The sequence below is a fragment of the Trifolium pratense genome, linkage group LG4, assembly GCF_020283565.1.
Source record: "Trifolium pratense cultivar HEN17-A07 linkage group LG4, ARS_RC_1.1, whole genome shotgun sequence".
NCBI lineage: Eukaryota > Viridiplantae > Streptophyta > Magnoliopsida > Fabales > Fabaceae > Trifolium > Trifolium pratense.
Genome location: NC_060062.1, coordinates 44602824 through 44623968, shown reverse-complemented (window position 1 = coordinate 44623968; position 21145 = coordinate 44602824). Strand labels below are relative to the sequence as shown.

At 35.1% G+C, this 21145-nt stretch overlaps 3 protein-coding genes and 1 long non-coding RNA gene across 10 annotated transcripts; 2 read left to right on the top strand and 2 right to left on the bottom strand.

The window, feature by feature from the left end:
* Positions 1-3179, bottom strand: LOC123923910 (probable receptor-like protein kinase At5g18500). Of its 3 annotated transcripts, XR_006814514.1 has the most exons (8): positions 2986-3179; positions 2656-2807; positions 2132-2341; positions 1881-1985; positions 1681-1736; positions 1091-1153; positions 494-590; positions 22-382 (listed from the first exon to the last, which is right to left on the bottom strand). XR_006814514.1 is itself a non-coding variant. In XM_045976659.1 (5 exons), exons 2-5 carry the CDS (start codon positions 2719-2721, stop codon positions 339-341), a joined length of 270 nt encoding a protein of 89 aa, XP_045832615.1. In that variant the 5' UTR covers positions 2722-2807; positions 2986-3179; the 3' UTR covers positions 1-338. The 3 variants fall into 3 exon arrangements, 2 of the variants coding, with proteins under 2 accessions (XP_045832615.1, XP_045832614.1); XM_045976659.1 differs by lacking the exons at positions 1681-1736; positions 1881-1985; positions 2132-2341 and having other exon boundaries at positions 1-382; XM_045976658.1 differs by lacking the exons at positions 22-382; positions 494-590; positions 1091-1153; positions 1681-1736 and having other exon boundaries at positions 1865-1985; positions 2132-2436.
* Positions 3180-6884: 3705 nt separating this feature from the next.
* LOC123923911 (zinc finger CCCH domain-containing protein 7-like) lies at positions 6885-11164 on the top strand. 5 transcript variants are annotated; one of them, XR_006814518.1, is made up of 7 exons: positions 6890-8108; positions 8236-8328; positions 8497-8726; positions 9158-9652; positions 9847-9882; positions 9985-10079; positions 10861-11158. XR_006814518.1 is itself a non-coding variant. In XM_045976661.1 (5 exons), the coding sequence occupies exons 2-5, from the start codon at positions 8084-8086 to the stop codon at positions 9217-9219; spliced, it is 255 nt and encodes an 84-aa protein (XP_045832617.1). In that variant the 5' UTR covers positions 6900-7051; positions 7959-8083; the 3' UTR covers positions 9220-9262. The 5 variants fall into 5 exon arrangements, 1 of the variants encoding a protein (XP_045832617.1); XR_006814517.1 differs by having other exon boundaries at positions 6885-8108; positions 8236-8726; positions 10861-11151; XR_006814515.1 differs by having other exon boundaries at positions 6900-8108; positions 8236-9652; positions 10861-11164.
* A 2496-nt stretch (positions 11165-13660) lies between these two features.
* On the bottom strand, positions 13661-15310 carry LOC123922738. The gene is made up of 2 exons (XM_045975433.1): positions 14774-15310; positions 13661-14407 (listed from the first exon to the last, which is right to left on the bottom strand). The coding sequence occupies exons 1-2, from the start codon at positions 15308-15310 to the stop codon at positions 13661-13663; spliced, it is 1284 nt and encodes a 427-aa protein (XP_045831389.1).
* Positions 15311-16109: 799 nt separating this feature from the next.
* LOC123923912 lies at positions 16110-16922 on the top strand. Its single transcript, XR_006814519.1, has 2 exons — positions 16110-16371; positions 16477-16922. It is a non-coding gene; the product is annotated as an uncharacterized LOC123923912 (long non-coding RNA).
* The last annotated feature ends 4223 nt before the right edge of the window (positions 16923-21145 follow it).

The following is a 21145-nucleotide window of genomic DNA, read 5'->3' as shown; positions in this document are numbered from 1 at the left end:
TTATCATCTATTAAAAAATAGAAATAAGCCTAATTAAATCAACATGATTTACAACTACATACAACTACAAGACTAAATTTTACGCATAACAAAGTAACTAAACACATGTTAGCATTATATAGGTAATCAAGTATATCTTCTAACTTTGTCAAAACTAAAAAACCTAATGAAAATGAAGACATAATATTCTCACCTTTACAAATGAAATCAAAGTACAAAAACCTTTAAAAGCTTTTATTAGCAAAACTGTACCTAGAACCATAGCTCCATCATTTGGTCTTTCATATCCCTCTCCTTCCTTTAAGATCTTCTTAAGGACCTTCCTATCCTTAGTAATGTCAGATACAATCCTCCACAAGACTAACCCAAGATCCATCTTGCCCTGATCACAATTAAAGCTCAAATAAATTTCGAATAATTCATCAATACCATAAATTTCGAAAAATGCTATCTCAGCAAATTATACGATTTTGCTAACAGATTATGCGCATACCTTCAACCATCTGATAATAGACACTACCCAAGTCCTTGCTCTCATACCACAAAATAGACACATTAAAATAACCCAGATTGTAACGTATCAGCCGAACCTACATAATAATTATGAAAAATATTATGTAAACAGCAAGGAAAGGAAGAAATGTCGAATCGGATTTTGAATGAACTAAATCAGATTTTGAATGAGGGGGTGGGGGCTATTCCAAAGTCAATAACATAGTTCAGATTTTGATTTACATAACCATGTATCACTCATTAAAATTAAAACTTTAGAACTAAACAAGTGCTTTACTTTATATAAGTAATACAACAATTATTTTTAACATATATACCAGTAACGAAAGAAAAGTAAAACTTAGATATTAATCATTAAACACAGTAAACAGCTACACATATTCATCTTTACTGCACAAATGAGTTAGAAAAACATCAAATAAGAACAAAGGCACCTCCTATGCTTTCAGACATTTCACAGTTTTTGGATACTCAAGTTAAATATGTTAACAGTTCACATCAAGAGAAGTATTCAAAAATCAAAATGCCAAATAAAATCCTGATAAATTTGAACAAAGCTTAGAAAAAGTTGTCTCACCTCCAAAAGTTGTCTTGTCTTCCATGACAAGAGTCTCACCCTCTGTTTTGGTTGCTGCATGTACTGCAGTCATGCCAAATTGTGAAGATATGTCTTAGTTAGATAACCATAAGGAGGCGTACAATAAGGACACTATTCACTTCATTCAATAGAAAACCAAAAGCCACTCAAACTAAAAAATATTCATGGAATCGTAAAAACAGAAGGCCACACTGCCACTAGTCACATAAGGGTAATTTAAAAGTGGAAGAGGTTACTAAGATTGATGATCAAAGAAGAAATAAAGCAACAAAAATTCATCAACTATTACATACGTAAACAACTAGACGTGTCCTGTAATGCATCAATAATATATATGAAATAGAACCATTACCTCTCTTAATTCTTTAACTAAAATAAGAGTGTCAACCAAAAGTGAAGAGACTCGCAGATTTAGGATCATTTTGATTGAAAATCAACCTAGTTATTACAAAATAACCATTACCTCTCTACAAACTTTTCCATGATTAAAATTTGATCATTATGAATGGAAAGGTTAAAACAAAATTCATTTTCCATATATGACAATTAAAGAACATATGATCAGATACCTCGGTAATGGCAGCCTCAAATGTCGACTTGTGAGCCTTCGTGCAAGTAAGCCAGCCTGCAAAATAATCACAAGATCAGTAAAATGAAACTCACCAAAAGTAAAAAGGGAGTTTTTACAAAAACAAGAAGAATTTTAATCCGAGCATCCCATGTAAGAAAGCCTACAACAAATAAATATAGACCAAGATGGTATGGTTACCTGCGACTGCCTTCAATGTAAAAACCCAAAAGTCTAACCAAGTTCTTGTGCCTCACATGCCCAATAGCCTAAACATCCACTCTAAATTCCTTTTCAGCTTGTCCACTGCATGATGAGCATAAATAGTATTAGAAACTAGCTGCTTACAAACATGCTAATAAAACATGAAACAATATACTTAAACACAAAGCTTTAGAACTGGAAATATAAAGTAATCATGCAATTCAATTAAAAGTAGTGCCAATACTCACAGATTATTTAGTAGCATCTTAATAGCCACTGGATTCCCATTGATCAGCTGGCCTTGATAAACAACTCCATATCCCCCTTCACCAATAATATTCGCTTTTGAAAACTTGTTTGTTGCAAGTTCTAAGTCCCTCAATGTAAACCAGTGGCCCCAGCCAAGGTGAGAGAACTCAGGAAGATCAAACAGAAGGGACAGTGAAGTCAAAGAAAGCCTGTGTGCAGAAAGGGACTTATCACAAAGCATTTTCACAAACAAATAGGGTTGAACATCATCATTTCCAATGCAACGCAAAGCATTTTCACATGCCTATTTGTCAAACAGTAATTAAGCAACACAAACAAAAGAAACTGAAATTTCAATTTTCAAACCAAAAGTATCAAAGACTACATAATTTTACATCACAATTTTATAATATCATGCATTCAATTTATTCAAAACTAATAAGCCTGTTTGAGAAAAAGCATTAACTAAGCTAAATCTCAAATTGCACATTATCACAAACAAATAGAGTGCATTGATCGTTACCTTAACTGCAAGTCTGCATCTGCATGAAAACCGTTCTGCACAGCATCCTCCACAAATTTTAACCATTCTACGGGCGAAACTTGAAGCAATTGAAACCTAGAGGATTTGATTTCTCGAATAACTAAAGCCTCGTATCTCAAAGCCAAACAACTCTTCAAAATTGAAATTCGAAAACACAAAAGAAAAATACGAATTAGCATATTGTTATACAAACAATTGATATAGAAATTGAATCATTACAACACTATTAGATCTATGTTATTCCTAGAGTTACGATTTCAAAACTTTTTGTGTGAAATACGAACAAATTAAATACATGAAGAAGCTTACCGTAGAAGTACCTCTTGATCTTCAACGAGAAGCTTACCGTTGATGTATTCTGCGGTGATTGATTGAATAATGGATAGTAATCGGCGACGTCGGTGACAACGGAGAGCAATCGGCGACGGCGGTGACAATAGAGAGCGAGCGCAATGGTGGTGGAATCGAAAACGGTGAGAGAGAGAGAGAGAGAGAGAGAGAGAGAGAGAGAGAGAGAGAGAGAGAAAATTTGGGGAAAAGGAAATTAAATGAATGACAATATGTATTTTATTATTTATTTATTATTTATTTTGAGGAAATGTTATTTTTTTTTATTGGAAACTGTCAGTCCAGAAGGAATGAATGGATGAAGGGAAATTTGTGGCTAAGCAACTACAAGTTAACTTGAAAAGATATCTGTAGCAAGGTTTTGGTAGCTAATCTGATATTTTCTTGTAGTGATGGGAACATTTCAACGTCGTTGTAGAGAGTCAAGTCACGCATGGGAAGAAAGGCGTTGTCATTTTGATACCTCGGATAATTCAAAATGTAATTCAATATGTGTCAACCTGAACCATGCAATGTCTGGTGCTTGTGATTATAATATTCCTCGTTCTTACTTAGTTCCTACAACTTGTTTCTGCAACTACAATTGCAGCAAATACAGAAATTGGTAATTAGTTTAAATTAAAACAAGTCAAATTAATCAACCTTCAACTTCTTTATATATATATATATATATATATATATATATATATATATATATATATATATATATATATATATATATATATGCATTAAAAAAAAAACCTAGGCTTCTTTTGTGCATTTGGTGGATGTTGATTTGTTGAAACTTTGTATTTGATCTTATGTAATCTTCTTTTTGGAAAAAATTCCGATCAAAAGTTGATGTATCCGAATACAATGAAAAAAAGTATTGAAATTGTTTGTGAAAGAAAGAAATAACCAATATGAAATGCAAAATAAATTTTATCAATAATTACCAAAAACTATCACGAGTCATAATATTTTGTAGCTCAGTCCAAGGCCATTGGGCTAAAGTATCATATATATATATATATATATATATATATATATATATATATATATATATATTTCATTTATTAAAATTTTATGAGTATGCTATGTGGATTTAGAGCCTGAATCATCTAATTACTTATTTTTGTATCAAAAAAAAAATTAATTACTTACTCGGTTCTTGTAACCAAATCTCTCCAGCTTGGTATGAAATTCTTTGGTGGTTGGGTGTGGAGTTGGTGCCTTCTCGTGGTGTTCTAGGTTTTTTTAGGCTTTCTTGGGCATTGGTAGAAAAGTTAAATAATTGGGATGGTTATTATGACATATTTTTAGACTATCCGGAAATCTCAAAATGACGATATTTTTTTCGAAAAGATCCTTTTTCGTCGAGTATCTTGTCGATAGGATGAAACTTTTATCTCGAAAGTGGTTTATAGGTAAAAGCTTTGGGTCCCCCTGTTCCTTTTATGAGTGAGGTCTCCCTACTTTATATGTTGGAACTGGTAAAGTTTGTTTAGGTGTCGTGTTAGTTATCGATGGGTCAGGGGGAGCTGGTAAAGTTTGTTTCGTGCCTCTTTATTTTATTGAACTCTCTTGTAATTTTTTCGTTTTTTATATTTTTATATAATATATTAGCAATTAAAAAAAAAACCAAAAGAAAAAAATGTTAGAAGTGGTAAAGTTTGTTTCGTGCCTCTTTATTTTATTGAACTCTCTTGTAATTTTTTCGTTTTTTATATTTTTATATAATATATTAGCAATTAAAAAAAAACCAAAAGAAAAAAATGTTTCCAACCCCTTCATGTAAAGTAGAATTAAAACCCGACCACAAATAGATTTGCCTCAATAGTAATACATATTCTTAAAGTAAGGTCAGATTTTTAGTTTATAATTATAAAAAAGTAAGGTCAGCATTTTATAATTATATTTTTTAAAAAAAAAACACTTGGATTTGGCTGCGAAATCGCTAGGACTGTGTAGCTAGAGATTTATTGCGAAATCGTTGTGAAATATCCAAGCGATTTAGTTAGGAAACATAAACATTTGAACATTATTTAACTAGGCATTAATTGGGAACTAGCTAGGATATTCTATATATTAGTTGCAAATTAGCTAGGAAATGTTTTTATAGGTGATTTGCCACCCAATCCGTGCTACGCCCTATACGGCAGCTGATTCACAACAAATCTGTAGGTAACTCTGTTTTACTAGAGATTAGCTACGAATTAGCTACAAAGCGCCTCGTAGCAAATCCCGTATTTTCTTGTAGTGATTATGAATTCATCTGTTAGGAAATTCTACACCGTCTTCACGTTCTCCTGTCTTGTTATCATTCTTCTTATTTCAACGTGTGGTACAAACTAACTACAATTTATAATATTGTTAAGTGCATCTTACATTTTTTTTTTACGGTGTGTTTGGATGGAGTAATTAGAGAATTTATAATTTTAAATAATTCAAATGATTGTATTTGAATTGCCATCACTTTTAAATGTGTGCTTGGATAGAGTAATAGAAATTTTTTATTGTAAATATTTTGGGTCACTTTTATAAATTTGAAAAGTTTTGGTAAAATTTTGAAAATAAGGATCAATTTGCAATTTTTGAAAAAAAATGGGGGTCACTTTGCAATTTTAAAAATATTATTGAGGTCAATTTGCAAATTTTGAAACATATGAAAGAAAGGAATTGCAAATTCTTACCTTTTTGGTGTCATTTTGAAAATTTTCCAAATTAATCATCCGTAGAAGAGAATTTAGACAAAAGAATTTGAAAAAAAAAAAAAAATTTGTCAAGTAACTTAGTGGCTAGAAAATCCACCTTAAAGGTGAATAAGTGGAGTGTCCCTGGTTCAAACTCAGGCTCCTGCACATATAGTACGATGTCCCTACCAACTGAGTTAAACTCACGGAGACTTGAAAACATTATTTTACTTTAAAACATTCTTTCATTCAAACACACTTTTAAGTTATACATTTTTAATAATATATAAGTTAGTTCTTTAAGAAATTTGTAATAAATTAAACTTCCTTCTAAAATTCCTTCAACATCTCAACCCTTAATTAGGGCTACACATGCGGGTTCGTTTATATGACAATTTAATTTAAAAAGAACCTATGTGTTACAAACCTTGAAGAATTCTAAGGCTTGTATATTTTAAGATCTTAATTAAATTAGCTTTTATTATTATTATTATTATTATTATTATTATTATTATTATTATTATTATTATTATTATTATTATTCATCTTTTTTTTTCTTTTTTTTTTATGTTTAGAACCAATGAGAATATTTTACCCACGTTGTAGAAAGCTTATCAAAAAAAAAAAAAAACCACGTTGTAGAAAGATAAGTCAAACATGGAAAGAAAAGCATTGTGGTTTTGCTATTTCACATACCTCAGAATTAATGTAATTCAACATGCATCAATATGGACCATGCAAAGTTCGGTGCTTGTGAACATAATCTTCGTTCTCCTTTTTTTCCTATGCGTTGTTAATACACCTTCAATTGCAGCGAATATACACCGCCCGCGGTTAGTTTAAACTAACAGAAATCGAAAGTCGATCAAATAACTTATTGATCAACCTTCGACTTCTTTTTCTATTATGCATCATTTGGTGAATGTTGATTTGTTGGAAGTTTGTACTCTTCATTTGATCGTGTGTAATCTTCATAGTCTCCTTGACAAGTTAAAAATAATCTAGTATTAAGTTTATATCACTACAAGAAAATACGTGATTTGCTACCAAAAGTTTGCTACGAAACGTTTTACTAGTTAATTTCAAGTATATTAGCCACCATTCGACTTAAATTAATTTTATATTACTTTTTTTAACAAATTATTACTATTCTTATTTATATTTATTTATGTTTTAAGGCTCATTGTTATCTCAGAACACGACACCGCTTTTACTCTCTACGGTGAAACCGCTCCCGACCTCGCTCCGATCTCCTCCACACTGCGACCTCGCTCCGATCTCATTCTCGCTGCAATCTCGCTCCGGTCTTGCTCCGTTCACGATCTCGCTCCGACATGGACTCGATTCTCTTCGTTGTATTTCTCCTTCTCTCTATAAATTGTTGTTCGTTTTCTATCCCTCTCTCGTGGTTGTTATTCTTCGTTGAAATTTGATGTTCTCCTCTGTTTTTTCTCCAATTGTAGTGTATGTTAAATTTCAACACTCTAATTTAGTTCTTTTTCACTAATTGTGCTTTGGATTTGAACCCTATGAATTTCATGTTTAGGTTTTGCATAAATTGAATTCATTAGGTTTTGCAAAAATTGAATTTAGGTTACTGAATTTGTTCACCAAATTGACAATTAGGTTTTGCAAAATTTGAATTCAGGTTACTGAATTCACTTTACTTTATGCGATAGAATTAGATGATACTTATTGGATTGATTCTATAATTCACATTTCCGGTGGCTGGTATTTAGATGATACATAATTCTTATTCTTACAAAAAAACTTTGTGTTGAGATAATAATCCCTCTGTATATTGATTGTCACTTTCTTTATATGTGTTCATAATGATTGCCTTTTTTCTAGTGTAGGTGATTTGTGATATGGTTTAGTAAGTTAACAAATGCAGCTTTTTTTCATAGATTATTCATATAAACCTTAGCAGCTATGTCTTTTGATAAAAAATGAATTGAAAGTTAGACGAAAGCCTTACATAGCTTAGAGGTATGCATGCCTTAGTATGAATATACTTATGTAGTTATAACTTATGACAGTATATAGATAGCTATCCAATGTATAATTTTCAGCGTTCAAAATAACACTTCTTCAGTCAAGTCTTCATTGCAAACTACTTTATAGCTATACTTATTGTGAAGGGATTATTTATATTTGATGGATTGTAATGAGTAGTGTACGGTGCCTGTAGTCTTTGATACTTTCAATTTGAAATTTGAGTTTCTTTTGTTTTTGTATGCTTAATTACTGTTTGGCAAATAGACATGTGAAAATGCATTGCGGTGCATTGGTAATAATGATATGTTCAAAAGCTTGGAAGAAGTGTTTTTCCTGAAAATTTGAAGGCTACTACAATCAGCGAGATTACTAGGCTCAGGAACGTTGCAATGACATCAATTACTTCACGCTCTGGTATATCTTCATCCGCTCCATTAAACATTCCTGCTAGTATTTTAGGTATTAATTCTACTAAATTAATTTCTCTAAAATCAAAAGGAATGCCTCTAATCACCATTCCTCTGACCAAACTTGACCTCAGTGGTTGATGAACGGACTATCCAGATGCCGGTAAGTCTACAACAAGAGACAAATACTTTACTTCAGTGGTCAGATACCAAAGTAGAGAAAGCTGGTAAGTTCATTTACTGGTGTTTCTTGATTGTGGATGCCACATTTATCTTCTGCTAATTTGCTTCCTTAATCTAATCATTTTAAGATGTTTGTTGAAAGTTGACTGCTTCTAACTTCTAAATTTAGATTTAGGTGATGAAAGTTACTTTTGTTTTACTTGTTTGACCAGATTATTCCAAAATAACTTGTATTGGTCCTCAGACAAAGAGTAGGAAGAATTCTTCCCATGAGTTTTTGTCATATCAAAATGCGGAAGACTATCCAAGTTTTTGTTATTACTATTGTCTGTTACTCTGACATTGGAAGTAGCGGTTGATTGTGTAGGAGAACGTATATTTTGTGTTGGTTCAGTTCGCTACATAATGGATCCTTCCAGGCGGACACTTCAGAGGATTTCAGGTGAATGACATTTTGAAATTTCTTATCATTTTATGAGCTAGTGGCCTGTCAAATTCTAAAAACTCTGCATCTATGTTCTCCATAAAGGGGTTGTTAGTCGAGTATGATGATGATTAAGGTGCAGGAATAAAATGCAGATCTGGTTTTGTATACAATACTCCACAATAATTTGTTTGCATTATATTGTAGATTGTATGTTTGGACAAGGAGAGGTTCTAATTCTGTAACATGAAATAAAATAAAATCATTAAGTTCCTTTCTTTTTCTGCCATGCTGGGGATATTAGTAGTAGTATGGCCGTTATGGTCATTCGTTTATTTTCTGTTGGTCCTATCTTTATATTGTTTTGAATACTTTTATCTCTTCCAAGCAAGTTAATAGGTTTTATCACTATATTGATATTACAAAGTTTACCTTAATTTTCTTTGTAGATGATGAATCCCTGTCCTCTGCCTCAATCAATCTGGTTTGCTCATGTTGTTTTATCTTTTAAAAGATGAATTGGTCTCTCTCATACTTGGCTGATGTCATGTTTTCTTTATAAATTGATATCACAGTTTTTAATGGTGTTATGTAGTTTTATTTAATGTACTTATTTCATGTCGATCATCTGTGTATCTATGTGTGAAAGTTAACAAGTTTTCCTTTACAATAACTCAAAATGGTGGCGTAATTTTGTTGGAATGCGATCATATCAGATGCAGGTTGTTACTACCTTAATATCACTATGATAATAATGTAGATTTTGTTGTTAGCATGACATATGCAATGTTATCCTTGTTAGAGAAACTAAATGTGGTCCAAGGAGATATCTTAAAATTCTTGTTTTGTGATAGTTTGACCTTCTACTGAAGTTTCTTAATATTGTGTCTGGTTTTGGTCCAACTTCTGGTTCAGCTCTTACCAGCCATATGGATGTTGACAAGGTACTCCTTCAAACAAATGCTTGGTCTTTATGAATTCATTATTAGTTAACCTTGAGATTCAGTTAGGCTTGTTGATTCCTATAATTGGAATTTGGTTTGTTAACTGGTTGAATTATTGTGTGTGTGTGTGTGCACGCACGCGTGCGCTTTTAAAAGGAAAAAAACTCATGCGCTTTTAATTGTTTCTTGAACAGGGTAGGTTGCTTAATTTGTATCTGTTATTGATCCAGGTAATTAGTGTTTGCTTGCTTTGGTTTACTATTTAATTACTAATATTCTCATTAATGTGTATATATTACTTATGAACCATCTTTGCATATTGTGTTTGTCAGCAAGGAATCCGTCAAGACTCTTCTCCAAAGACTCTGGATATTGTCAATCTACTGCATAATAATACTGAATCATTCTGCCTCCACGTCGCAGAAAGGTATGGTTTTAAATTTATTGAAAAAACTTGGAACTTGCATCTGAAAATATGGTTTATTTTCTTGAAGTAAGGTAGAGTTAAGCATGCAACCATGTTTATATTTGTTAGTTACCCAAGAAGAAGAGGTCATTATCATTCTTCATGGAGCTATAGGAAACAATTATTTTGATGTTCCACTCTTTACTTATGAGGGAAAATTATATAGTCTCATTGAAATTTATATGAAACACGACACAATTTAAAAATACATAGTCTAGGGACTATACAACTATACATACTTGTATAGTTCTCAGATCTGTAATTATACTCAATTGAATTGAACGGATTTATTACTTTTCGTTGATCTCGCACTATACATAGTTCATCATATGGTAACTATAGACTGATCCCTAGCTTAAAAATCTTACATGCTACACAAAACTCAAAGGTTTAAGTTCTTTTCACATTCTTTTCACAAAACTCGTCTGGTACTTGGTGTTTTAGTTTTTGTTGGATGATCATTGGATCCAACTGAATGATTTATTTTTTGTCTCGTACTTGGTGATTTAATTTTTTCTTTTCACTCTTATCTTTCTGCTAGTCTTTTTTATTACTTCACTCATGTTTTTGTTTGATGTGGTTGAGTTATCTTGGGATTTTCCTGTTAATAAATTCAAAGTAACACATCTTATCTTGACTTATGCTTCACAACTATATATTTGCACAATACTCGAGTTTCTTCTCTGTGCTTTTTTTGAAAATCTATTTAAACAATGCTTATGTTCCTTGTTTTGATTTGCAGGAAGTTGACTTGGTTAAGGACGACATCAAAATCATAGACATCCCTGTGCACTTGGTTAAGGTATATTCAACAATGGAGTTTCTTTATGATGTTTTTGTGTGTGTCTGTATTCAGCAATGGAGTTCATTTATGACTTGGGTCAATTAATGGAAAGGGGGAAATATTGGTACTTCCTTTAACCCTTAAAATCTTTGAAAATTTCCAAGTATAATGCGTATTTGCTTCATTTAATTTAGCTTTTTTCAAATTTGTAACGGATGATAATTAATTTATAATTAGCTCTGTTTTGGGCATGGTTTCATAATTAGCATTTTTTATTATAATTTTTTTTTCTAAAAAGCTTGAATTTAGCTTCGAAATCGCTAGGAAACATAAATTTTTTAACAATATTTAACTATGTATTTATTGGGAATTAGCTAGGATTCTCAATATATTAGTTGCAAATTAGCTAGGAAATTTTTTTATAGATGATTTGCCGCCCAATCCATGCTACGCCCATATGACAGCTAATTCACAACAAATCTGTAGCTAACTCTGTTTTACTAGAGATTAGCTACGCATTAGCTAAAAACGCCATCGTAGCTAATCCCGTTTTTTCTTGTAGTGTATATGAGTTGAGTTTTCTCGTGGTTGAGGTGTTGCCCTTTTATTTTGGCGTCATTTGGCTTGTTTAGCTTTTTCTAGTGGACTTTTGGTGTGTTGGTTTTTTTTTTCTGCCTCTGAATTTTGGCAAAAAAAAGTCATGAAGATTTTAACATATTTTGAAGGATTATATTGACTTTTAAGACTTTTTTTTTAAAAATCTTTTTACAATAAAGATTTTTTAATTTGGATTTTGATGAATTTATAACAGAGATTTTTTGGAAATAAAAAAATCTCTATCTAAAGATTTTGTTTGGCTTTTTTAGAGTAAAAGTCCGGATTTTGAAGGATTATATTGACTTTTAAGACTTTTTTTTAAAAAATCTTTTTACAATCAAGATTTTTTACAGTGATTTCACAATGACTTTATTGATTTTTAAGATTCTTAGGATTAAAGAGATTCTGATTAAAAAATTAGTCGAAATTTTTGCACAATTTTTTTTCAATTTTCCGCACAATCATTATACAAATGTTCATAAAAACAATAAAAAAGTCAAACAAGTATATCGATAATGGTATCTTCAATAATTTTACCAACAATCTCTTGTCAAAAAAAAAAAAACAACAACAACCATCAAACTCATTGCCAGTTTGCCACCTATCATTCAAACAATTGTTCTTGGACAACGTTCAAGTTAAAAATTGTTACTCGAAGAACTATTGAGATATTATGTAGTATATTAATCAATATATCATATAAGAATTATTGTTAATAAGGTTGAATGTTGGAAAAGGGTGAGGAACATTTTAACGTTTTGATTCTAGGTGATGAACATTAGAATTGGGAAATGAATGTTAAAACAGAAAAAACGTTCTAAATCTTCTGTATTAATATTAATTCACGGTTGATCACTATGAATGTTAAAATATTGGAAAATGAACATATACCAATGAAGTGGTGCTGCCTTACGTCCATGACCATGTCTGTGTAGAAAAAGAAGATGAAGCGAGAGAGAACATGTGCCAGAAAGAAAAGAACGAAAAGAAAAAAAAAAAAAAAAAAAAAAAAAAGTCTTGGAGTGAGTTTGAAAAAGTCTTGAGGTTTTATGTGAGATTGTTGAAAAAAACTAGTATGTGTATTTTTAACTAAAAAGTCTCAAAAAATCTTTTGAAATTGACTTCATGAAAGAATCCATTGAAATGTATATATTTTTGAATACCAAAAGACATTTTATAAGTAGTTCGAAATAATCTCAATTGAATATCAAAAGATTTTGTTGCCTTGAAAAAAATTAATTAATTGTCTTAATTGAATACAACAAGATTTATTTATATTCCATAAAAATCTTGATTGAATACCACAAGATTTTTCCATTATAAAAAGGTCTTTTAAAATCCTTTGAAATCTCAATTCAATACATCAATTATACCTCAATTTGTTTAGCAAAGCGCGTCATTTTAATGTTGTAGTCACTTATTGGATAACGGGTAGTTTGGAATTTCGGGATTTATTTCAAATATTCAATAACTTAATTTATAAGAATGAGGTGAATCTTTTTTTTGTTACTTTGTGTGCCCTCTTGTTATTTAGCGGATCAGTTGCGAAATCTGCCCAATTCCCTCTTCATGTATGGTTACCGGATGCTGGTTATTGGCGGGAACAAGCTTGGTCATGGCGTTTATGGTAGATTGCGGTGCTGTTAAAGTGTTGAGCAAGAAGCTGTTGACGAGTTGTTATGTTGTTGTTGCCAGTGGCGGAGCTGGCCCAAAAAATTGGGGAGAGCTGCTATAAATATAAATTCAATATGCAAAAAAAAAATAATACTAAAAAAAAGTATAGCATATTGAAGGTGTGTCTAATATGGATATCTCAAAAATAGTTACAAGTGGACTATTACCATTTTTAATAAATAAATTTTTAAAATATATCATGAAATATATTTTATGTCTTTTTTTTTTATAAATAAAATTGAATTATAAGAAGTACAAGGTGTCCTCAACCCTTACAATTCGAAAATCGCCATTAGATGCTATCAAGGTAAGCTATGGGATTATTACACCAATCGACATAAGCATACATGGTATTACACCCACCTCTACCTAAAAACCAAAACCATGAGATATAGATAATTTGATCCACAAGAGAACTCAAATTCGGCAAAGCTCCCCTAAATATGACGTTGTTACGAAGATGCCAAATACACCACGTTGTAGCGAGTCAAATTAAATGCCGAAACTTTGACCCTTTTTTACTTTTCACAAAAGCACCAACCAAGTTAAAGTGATGCAACCTTCCTTCAAAATTAAAGTGAGCTACCTGCATCCAACAACAAATTTTCCTCCATACTTGTTCCGAGAAGCGACACTGGAAGAACACATGATTAAGATCTTCAACCTCTCTAAAACAAAAGGCACAACATGTCTCGTGATGATTTGTAGTAATACCCCTACTGGCCAAAGCTGCTCGAGTTGGGAGTTTTGCTAATAACAACCTCCAGCCAAACATACCTACCTTAGAAGGTACATCATTTAACCACAACTTTTTTAACGCACACACAACATCAGTATCAATAACATTCGTTACATCCATATTTTGGAGAAAAGAATATGTTGAACTAACCGAGAACTGACCTGATGACTCTGGTACCCACTTCCTTCTATCCGCCCTTGCTTGAACCGGCTTCACATCAGCCAAAAGAACCGCTAACGCTTCAGCTTCTGCTGCCTCCGTTTGTTGCATCGAAGCCGGCCAATCCAATCGCCACTTCCAATTGTTCTGTTCCCAAAAACCCATGGAAAAGATCGTAACCATTGGTTGTTCTGCCACATGAAACAACGCTGGAAATATATTCTTCAGTGGTACCATGCCAATCCATTTTTCATTCCAAAAATCAATCATCTTCCCGTCTCCCAACACATTGCTGACATTCGTAGAAAACCAAGGGGTGTCTGGTAATCCACCTACCTTCAAAAGGTCTCGCCACCACAAGGACATCGAATTGTTACACAAAGGAATATCTCGGTGCAAGAAGTTAGTTGCGAAATTACCATATCTAAAAACCAATAGTTGGTGCCAAATGTTGTTACTATCTGTCAACCCCCTCCACCTCCATTTACTAAGCAGAGCTAAATTAAATAATTCAAGATTTTTTATTCCCAAACCACCTTGATCTTTCGGCAAACAAACGTGTCCCATCAACCCAACATATTTTTTTAGTATCCAAACCTCCACCCCAAAGAAACTTCCTTTGAATACTCTCCAACTCTTTTAAAATACAAACCGGAGCTTTGAAAAAAGAAAAAAAAAACAAAGGGGTAAGCTAGAAAGTACCGAATTAATTAAAGTCACTCTGCCTCCAATAAATAATTTACGACCTTTCCATCCATTAAGTTTCTTCCTCATAGAATCCACAACAGGTTGCCAAGTTGCCTTTCTTCTCGGATTTGAGCCTACTGGAATCCCGAGGAATCGAAATGGGATTGAATCCACCCCGCAATGTAAAAACTCTGAGGCTGCCGACAAAAAGTTGTCCTCTAAATTAATGCCATAAAGTTTACTTTTGAAAAAATTAACTTTCAGTCCCGACACTAGCTCAAAACTTCTCAGCACCGTTTTGATCGACCATAGATTGTCCCAATTTCCTTCGCCAACTATAACTGTATCATCCGCAAATTGAAGAGTATGGAACTTTAATTCATTGTTGATCTTGTACCCATGGAAAGTGCCTATATCGACTGCCCTCTGCATTAGTCTTGTAAGCCCTTCTGCCGCAATTAAAAAGAGAAAAGGGGACAACGGATCACCTTCTCTCAGCCCTTTCTTCACCATAAAATCATCCGTAGGGCTGCCATTAACCAACACTGACATGGAACTATTAAAAATGCATGCCCGTATCCATTTCAACCATCTCGGAGCGAACCTCATCCGTCTCATCATATACTCCAGGTAATTCCAACTAACTGTGTCGTAAGCACGTTCAAAATCAACTTTAAACATCAAACATTTATCTTCATATCTTTTAATTAGTTCTTGTATTTATGTTTATAATATTATATGGATCTCCTCAACAAAAATTTAAAATTTTTTAACAAAAGATTGATCAAACAAGAATTTTTATACACTAAAATTCTATTTTAAATAAAAAAAATTAGTAGTTTTTTCTCAAAATGATTTAAGTAATCTTAGTGGTTGTCTTTTTTTGGAATATATGATTAGATAAGGGGTTTGGCTTGATGTGTTTGGGCTTTTTTTCTTTCTCTTTTTTTCTCCTTTAGTTTGTGGAAATGTAGTACTACATGTACTAATTTTCATTTATGGATTTAGTATTTCTTGTATTTATTTTTTTATTAATATATTTTACAGTTTAAAAAATATTATCAATAAATATAAATTATGTAATGGTTAATTTATAAATTCAATTAATACTTACAAATTAACAAGTTTGCAGTACTATTATTTAGTATGTTTGGTTTTACGGTGACAATCGACTTATAGTAATAGCTTTCAATTTAAAAACATATACAATTGTCACCTCAAAAATATCAAAATTATTTAATTTTGAAACTTTGACATCTGCCTTGACTCCTCAACATACTATATGGGCAGATTAAAACATATTGATAGTAATAAATTGAAAAATTGGATTTTCTGCCAATAACATATATCCAACCCTTGGCTCCTATACGGACTATACAGGCATAACAATAAAAAAAAAAAAATTGAAAATCTCAAACTTGGCTCATAAACTTTTTGGAAAATATGATACAAATATATTGCTTTCTATATATACACATGAATACAAATATTTTGTTGGTATAATTGTAGCAAACCTCATTTACATTTAGAAATTATGAATTCATCTACTACGAAATTCTACACCGTCTTCATGTTCTTGTGTTTTGTCATCATTCTCCTTATTTCTTCATGTGGTATAAAATAACAATGAAATTTATAATATTATGACACTTCTTTAATTAACTTTAATATTATTATTATTATGAATTTTGATTTTTTTTTTTTCTTTTTATGTTTAGAGCCACTGGGAATATTTGAAGATGGTGGTTGTAGAGAGATAAGTAAAACATGGGAAAAAAAGTATTGTCATTATAATAACTTTGATAACTCGGAATGTAATTCAACATGTGTTAACTTGGAGCATGCAATGTTTGGTGGTTGTCAATATAGTCCTCATTCTTGGTCATTTCCTAGGCTTTGTTACTGCAACTACAAGTGTAACGAATATATACCGCGGTGGTTTTAAACTAATAGAAGCTGAATGTTGATCAAACATCTAATTATTGATCAAGTTTCATGAAAAAAAAAAAAAACTTGAGTAAATAAGTTATGCAACTTATGCATTTGGTGATGTTAATTACTCTTCTGTCCATTTTTTGTTAACCCCTATTTTTTTTAATTACGTCTTTTGTTTTGTTTCTTCGCATAATAATCTCTCTTCTATATATTACCTCTTCTCTTAGCATTTCTTATCTCTGCTAAATCGTTTTCAATTTCGTATGAACGATTATATTCATACTCTCCAAGCTACGTTTCATTACTTTTTTTGATAAAGCTATGTTTAGTAATTTGTTTTTGATCGTACCTGGTGATCAGAATAGATTGATGGCCGGTCCGTTGAGCGAGCGTCCACACCGAAGGGGGGGTTTGTACCTGCAGGTGCTCCGATGCCTAAGTCAGCAAAGTGAACAGAGAGATACAAAAGAAGAGAGAGAAAGAAAGTGTAGAATGGTTCTGAATACCTGGCTCTCCTGTATAGGAGAGCTTATATAGTGCCCCCAGCGCTGGGCCAAAGGTTGGTCTATTGGGCCTGGATAACCGGCCCAATAGGCTCAACTGCCAGGATAGTCCCTGTATCGTAGGGGAAGGCCGTTATTCGCCTCTATCCTGGTTGGAGTCGTTCCGCTATTCGCGGGTAAGGGATAGACTCCGTGACAAATGCGGTTGGATAAAGGAGCACGTGTTAAACGTGCTGCTTAGCTGTTAAGCTAAGGTGGAATGGATCAACATGCATGGATAGACGAGCACGTGTTTAACGTGCTGCCTATCCGTTATGTCGAGCAGGACACGTCATTGGCTGACGTGTCGGGGAAGTCTCCCCTTATTGGGCCATGCCCCAAATGTCGGGCATAAGTGGTTGGGCCAGCTCTTGGCCCAGTCCAGAACAGGAGCCCCCCAAGTCGTTGCTCCTAGCTATAGGAGTAATGACTTAAGGTCCATGCCCGTGTGTCGAGGAGATGTTTTCCTCGTTAATCCTAGGAGGAGTTCATAATTCATTGATTATGTTTGTTGCTCGTTTGCGTGAGCAGAGTTTATATGTTGCTCGTAAATTCCTCAGTGGCATGACGAGGAGGATTTTCCAAAGAGGAAATTTCTCTTTGCTCGTATCCCATGCCACGATGTTCGAGGAAGAACTTACGAGGAAGAGATTTTTGCCTTTGGACTTTATTGGCTTTTTAGTTCCTCGACGGGTTGTCGAGGAGGTGTTGTGTTAAGTGCATCTTGTCGATGCTGCCTGTTTTAGCGGGCACGTTCACTTATGTTTGTTTGGCTTGCCCGTAATTCGCGCTTGTCCGTTACGTCGAGGAGACGTTTTCGTTGGGGGTAACGATGAGTCCCTAGAGGATCGTGTCGTCAGTTCGATGGGACATGAAGAGATGGGTTTTCTCGCCTTCCAGCGCCACGTGTGTGGGCTAGGAATAGGCGTAATAATTGCTTTGGGAAAACGCGCTTTAATTGCGTTGGTTTACGAGGAGGCTTATTAGCCATTGGATTGATCGTGCCTCTTCGTTTTTCGTAGAGTGAATCAGAGCCATATGATGGCTTTTGATCAGGATCGTTGGATCTTGATCAACGGTTATGATGTGCTGTGGCGCACAGGTTCGTGATAGAGGTGCATTGATGGGGAGTCTATAAATAGAGGAGGAAAGGTTCATTTTGAACTTTTCACTTCCTTTTCTCCTGCGTTGTTGCTGCTACTACCTGCAATTCAGAAGCTTTCAGCATCCCTCAAGTTCCCATCTTTGCTATCCAAGTTTGAATCTTTCGCAACACAAGGTAACACAGTTCTTTCTTTGATTTGATTTCCTCCCTTGTGCTTATTTTGAATGTGTTTTGAGTTTTTTAGTTTGTACCCATTTTGGTTTTGGGTTGAGCCTTCTTCGATTGTGTGTTGGTGGTTTTGGCCACTACTTCTAGTGAGATTTGGTGTTTGGTGGTAGTAGTTTCACTTTCAAACGCCATTTATATGTGTTCTAGCGCTTTTAGGCTTGAAACTCTGGGTTCTGCGAAGAACACCATGAGTGTTGTTTTGAGCAATTTTTCTGGAAAATGATGGATATGTATGAAGGTTGTTGAATTTCTGGAGAAATAGCGAAGAACATTGGTGAATGTTCATCAGTTTCTGGGAATCTGATGAGTTTTGTGTCGGGGAGGAAAGTGTTGTTTCTTCTCCCCGTTACGACTATTACTTTGTTGGAGAGAATTGGATCGCTATTTCTCCCCGTTAATAGTAGCAACAAAATAGGTTAGTTAAACCTTGTGTCGGGGAGTATTTCCCCGTTTTTGTCTTGGCGAAGTTTGTATGAATGTCGGGGACATTCTCCCCGCCTTTTCTTTGAGAAAATGAGTTTGCTGAAACTCTGTGTCGGGGAGCTTCTCCCCGTTATTTCGCTGAGAAATTTCTGTAGGTAAATGAGTTTGTAGAAACTCTGTGTCGGGGATCTTCTCCCCGTTTTTAACTTTAGGTTTTTATGCAAAACTAAAGTTTGGTTTTAAGTGTCGAGGCATGTCCTGTGTCGGGGATCTTCTCCCCGTTTTTAGGCTTTGTTAAATAGTTCTCCCCGGTTCCTCTGTTTTGTTTGCCATTTTGGTAAGGGCTTTTGGTCGGGGACAGCGTCCTCGTCCTAACTTACGCCCTTTCACTTGATCTGCGGTGAAAGGGTGGATTTGATTACTGTCGAATTCACTTTATTTTCGCTGCTTTTCAGGTACTCAAAATGTCCGATGTGGAGGAAGTAACGGGGAGCCAAGCTACGTCGAAACACAAGTTGGTCGACACTATTACTGACCCAGAGCTGGCTTGGGTTGCGCCCGAGCCCCGGGGGATTGCTTCGACGATTACCGCGCAGGATCCGCGGCTTTTTACCATCGTCGAGGAAGCTGGTTCGGAGAACTGGGAGGTTCGTACGCCTGCTGAGGGGGAGCGGGTTTGCTCGTCGTACGCGGGATGCAGCTTTACCATGTACGAGATGGCGTTCAAGGAGTTGGGATTTCGGCTGCCCTTCAACGATCTCGAAGCCGGAATTTTTGGCCGGCTAAGAGTGGCTCCTTCCCAGCTTCACCCGAATTCATTGGCATTCATCCGGGCATACCAGATCCTATGTCGGTATCTGGAGGTAGAGGCTACCGTTGCCTTATTTTTCTATATCTTTCAAATCCAACGTCAGAGAGTCGGGGATCGGCAGGGTTGGATTTCCTTAAAGCATCAGTCGAGCAAGATTTTTAGGATGTTCGTTGAGTCTGCTCGGGGCTTCAAGGAGAGATATTATGTGGTGAGGGCATTGACGGAGTTTGCCGAAGATTCCCTCCACATGGAGAAGCCTGTATTCAACGAGGACGGGACTCCTCAGTTGGACGAGGAGGGGGGACAGGTAACGGAGTGGGTTCTCCGGTTTCCATTATCGTGGTCGTCAGAGCATTTTGATTTGCGGACCGACGAGTATCTAACTGCTGCCGAGGATCTTACCCCGGCCGAAATGGCGGGCTTTCAAAAGCTCCAAACATATGTGGATGGCTTTAAGCCTTGCAAGGTCATGACCAGCTTAGGGGAGGTTGCATTGGACAAGCATGGTAAACCGAGGATCGAGCCTCGTTTTGTTAATACCAAACTGTTGTTGTCGTGCAAGACTGTTTCAGCCGAGGACACTCTGCTGGGTATCCGTTTTTCTGCCTGCCCGTCTTTTGAATATTTTTATGTTTGATTTCTCCCCGTGATTCTGACCACGTTTTTAACTTTGCAGGTAGGATGGCAGATCTTGCTAGTGAGCTTGTCAGGATAGCTGCTGAACAGAAGGGAGAGAAGGCTAGGAAAAAGGCGAGGAGGGCCAAGCCAACCATTTTGATGGGCGATCAGGGTGCTTCGGGGAGCGTCTCTCAATCTTCCCCGGTAGGCAGTTCAGCTGGGACTCCGGGTGGTCGTTCGAAGAGGCAGCGGGAGGAGCGGATGACGCCCATCGTCGACTTGTCAGAGGGGGACGGTGGCTTCGTTCTCCCCGCATGTTTGAGCGACCAGAAATACTTCGACAAGAATCCCCTCCAGGTGCCCGCTTCAGAGAAGGCTTTTATACTGGGCGCTTCTGCATCTGCCCGACAGAAGCAGCTTAATGAAGATGTTGCTGCTGTCATCCGTCTGGCGGAGACAGCCTTGGTGCTGAATGAAGGGGGACCAACTCATGAGGTGGAGAAGTTGGCTGCTCGGAATGCCAAGCTGGAGGGAAAAATTGTGCTGATGGAGGGTGAGCTGATCGATCTGAGGGGGAAGCAGGAGAATTATGGCCAGCTGCTGAAAGATGTCAGGGAGAGCCGGGATGAACTGGAACTTGTGAAGAAAAATCTTGAGGGAGTGGAGGCCCGGAGTGCCGAGGAGAAAAGACAGTTGGAAGGGGTGATAGCTGACCTACAGTCCAA

What these genes read in the sequence shown, in the direction of transcription:
- LOC123923910 (XM_045976658.1), bottom strand. Translation starts at nt 2,721, where the DNA reads ATGGTTAAAATTTGTGGAGGATGCTGTGCAGAACGGTTTTCATGCAGA. An exon ending in GATGCAGACTTGCAGTTAAG is followed by an intron (nt 2,437 to 2,655) that starts GTAACGATCAAT and finishes TTTGACAAATAG; the next exon opens with GCATGTGAAAATGCTTTGCG. An exon ending in AAGATGCTACTAAATAATCT is followed by an intron (nt 1,986 to 2,131) that starts GTGAGTATTGGC and finishes CTCATCATGCAG; the next exon opens with TGGACAAGCTGAAAAGGAAT.
- LOC123922738 (XM_045975433.1), bottom strand. Translation starts at nt 15,310, where the DNA reads ATGTCAGTGTTGGTTAATGGCAGCCCTACGGATGATTTTATGGTGAAG. An exon ending in GAGTGACTTTAATTAATTCG is followed by an intron (nt 14,408 to 14,773) that starts GTACTTTCTAGC and finishes GACCTTTTGAAG; the next exon opens with GTAGGTGGATTACCAGACAC.
- LOC123923911 (XM_045976661.1), top strand. Translation starts at nt 8,084, where the DNA reads ATGACATCAATTACTTCACGCTCTG. An exon ending in ATCAATTACTTCACGCTCTG is followed by an intron (nt 8,109 to 8,235) that starts GTATATCTTCAT and finishes ACTTGACCTCAG; the next exon opens with TGGTTGATGAACGGACTATC. An exon ending in GACACTTCAGAGGATTTCAG is followed by an intron (nt 8,727 to 9,157) that starts GTGAATGACATT and finishes TTTTCTTTGTAG; the next exon opens with ATGATGAATCCCTGTCCTCT.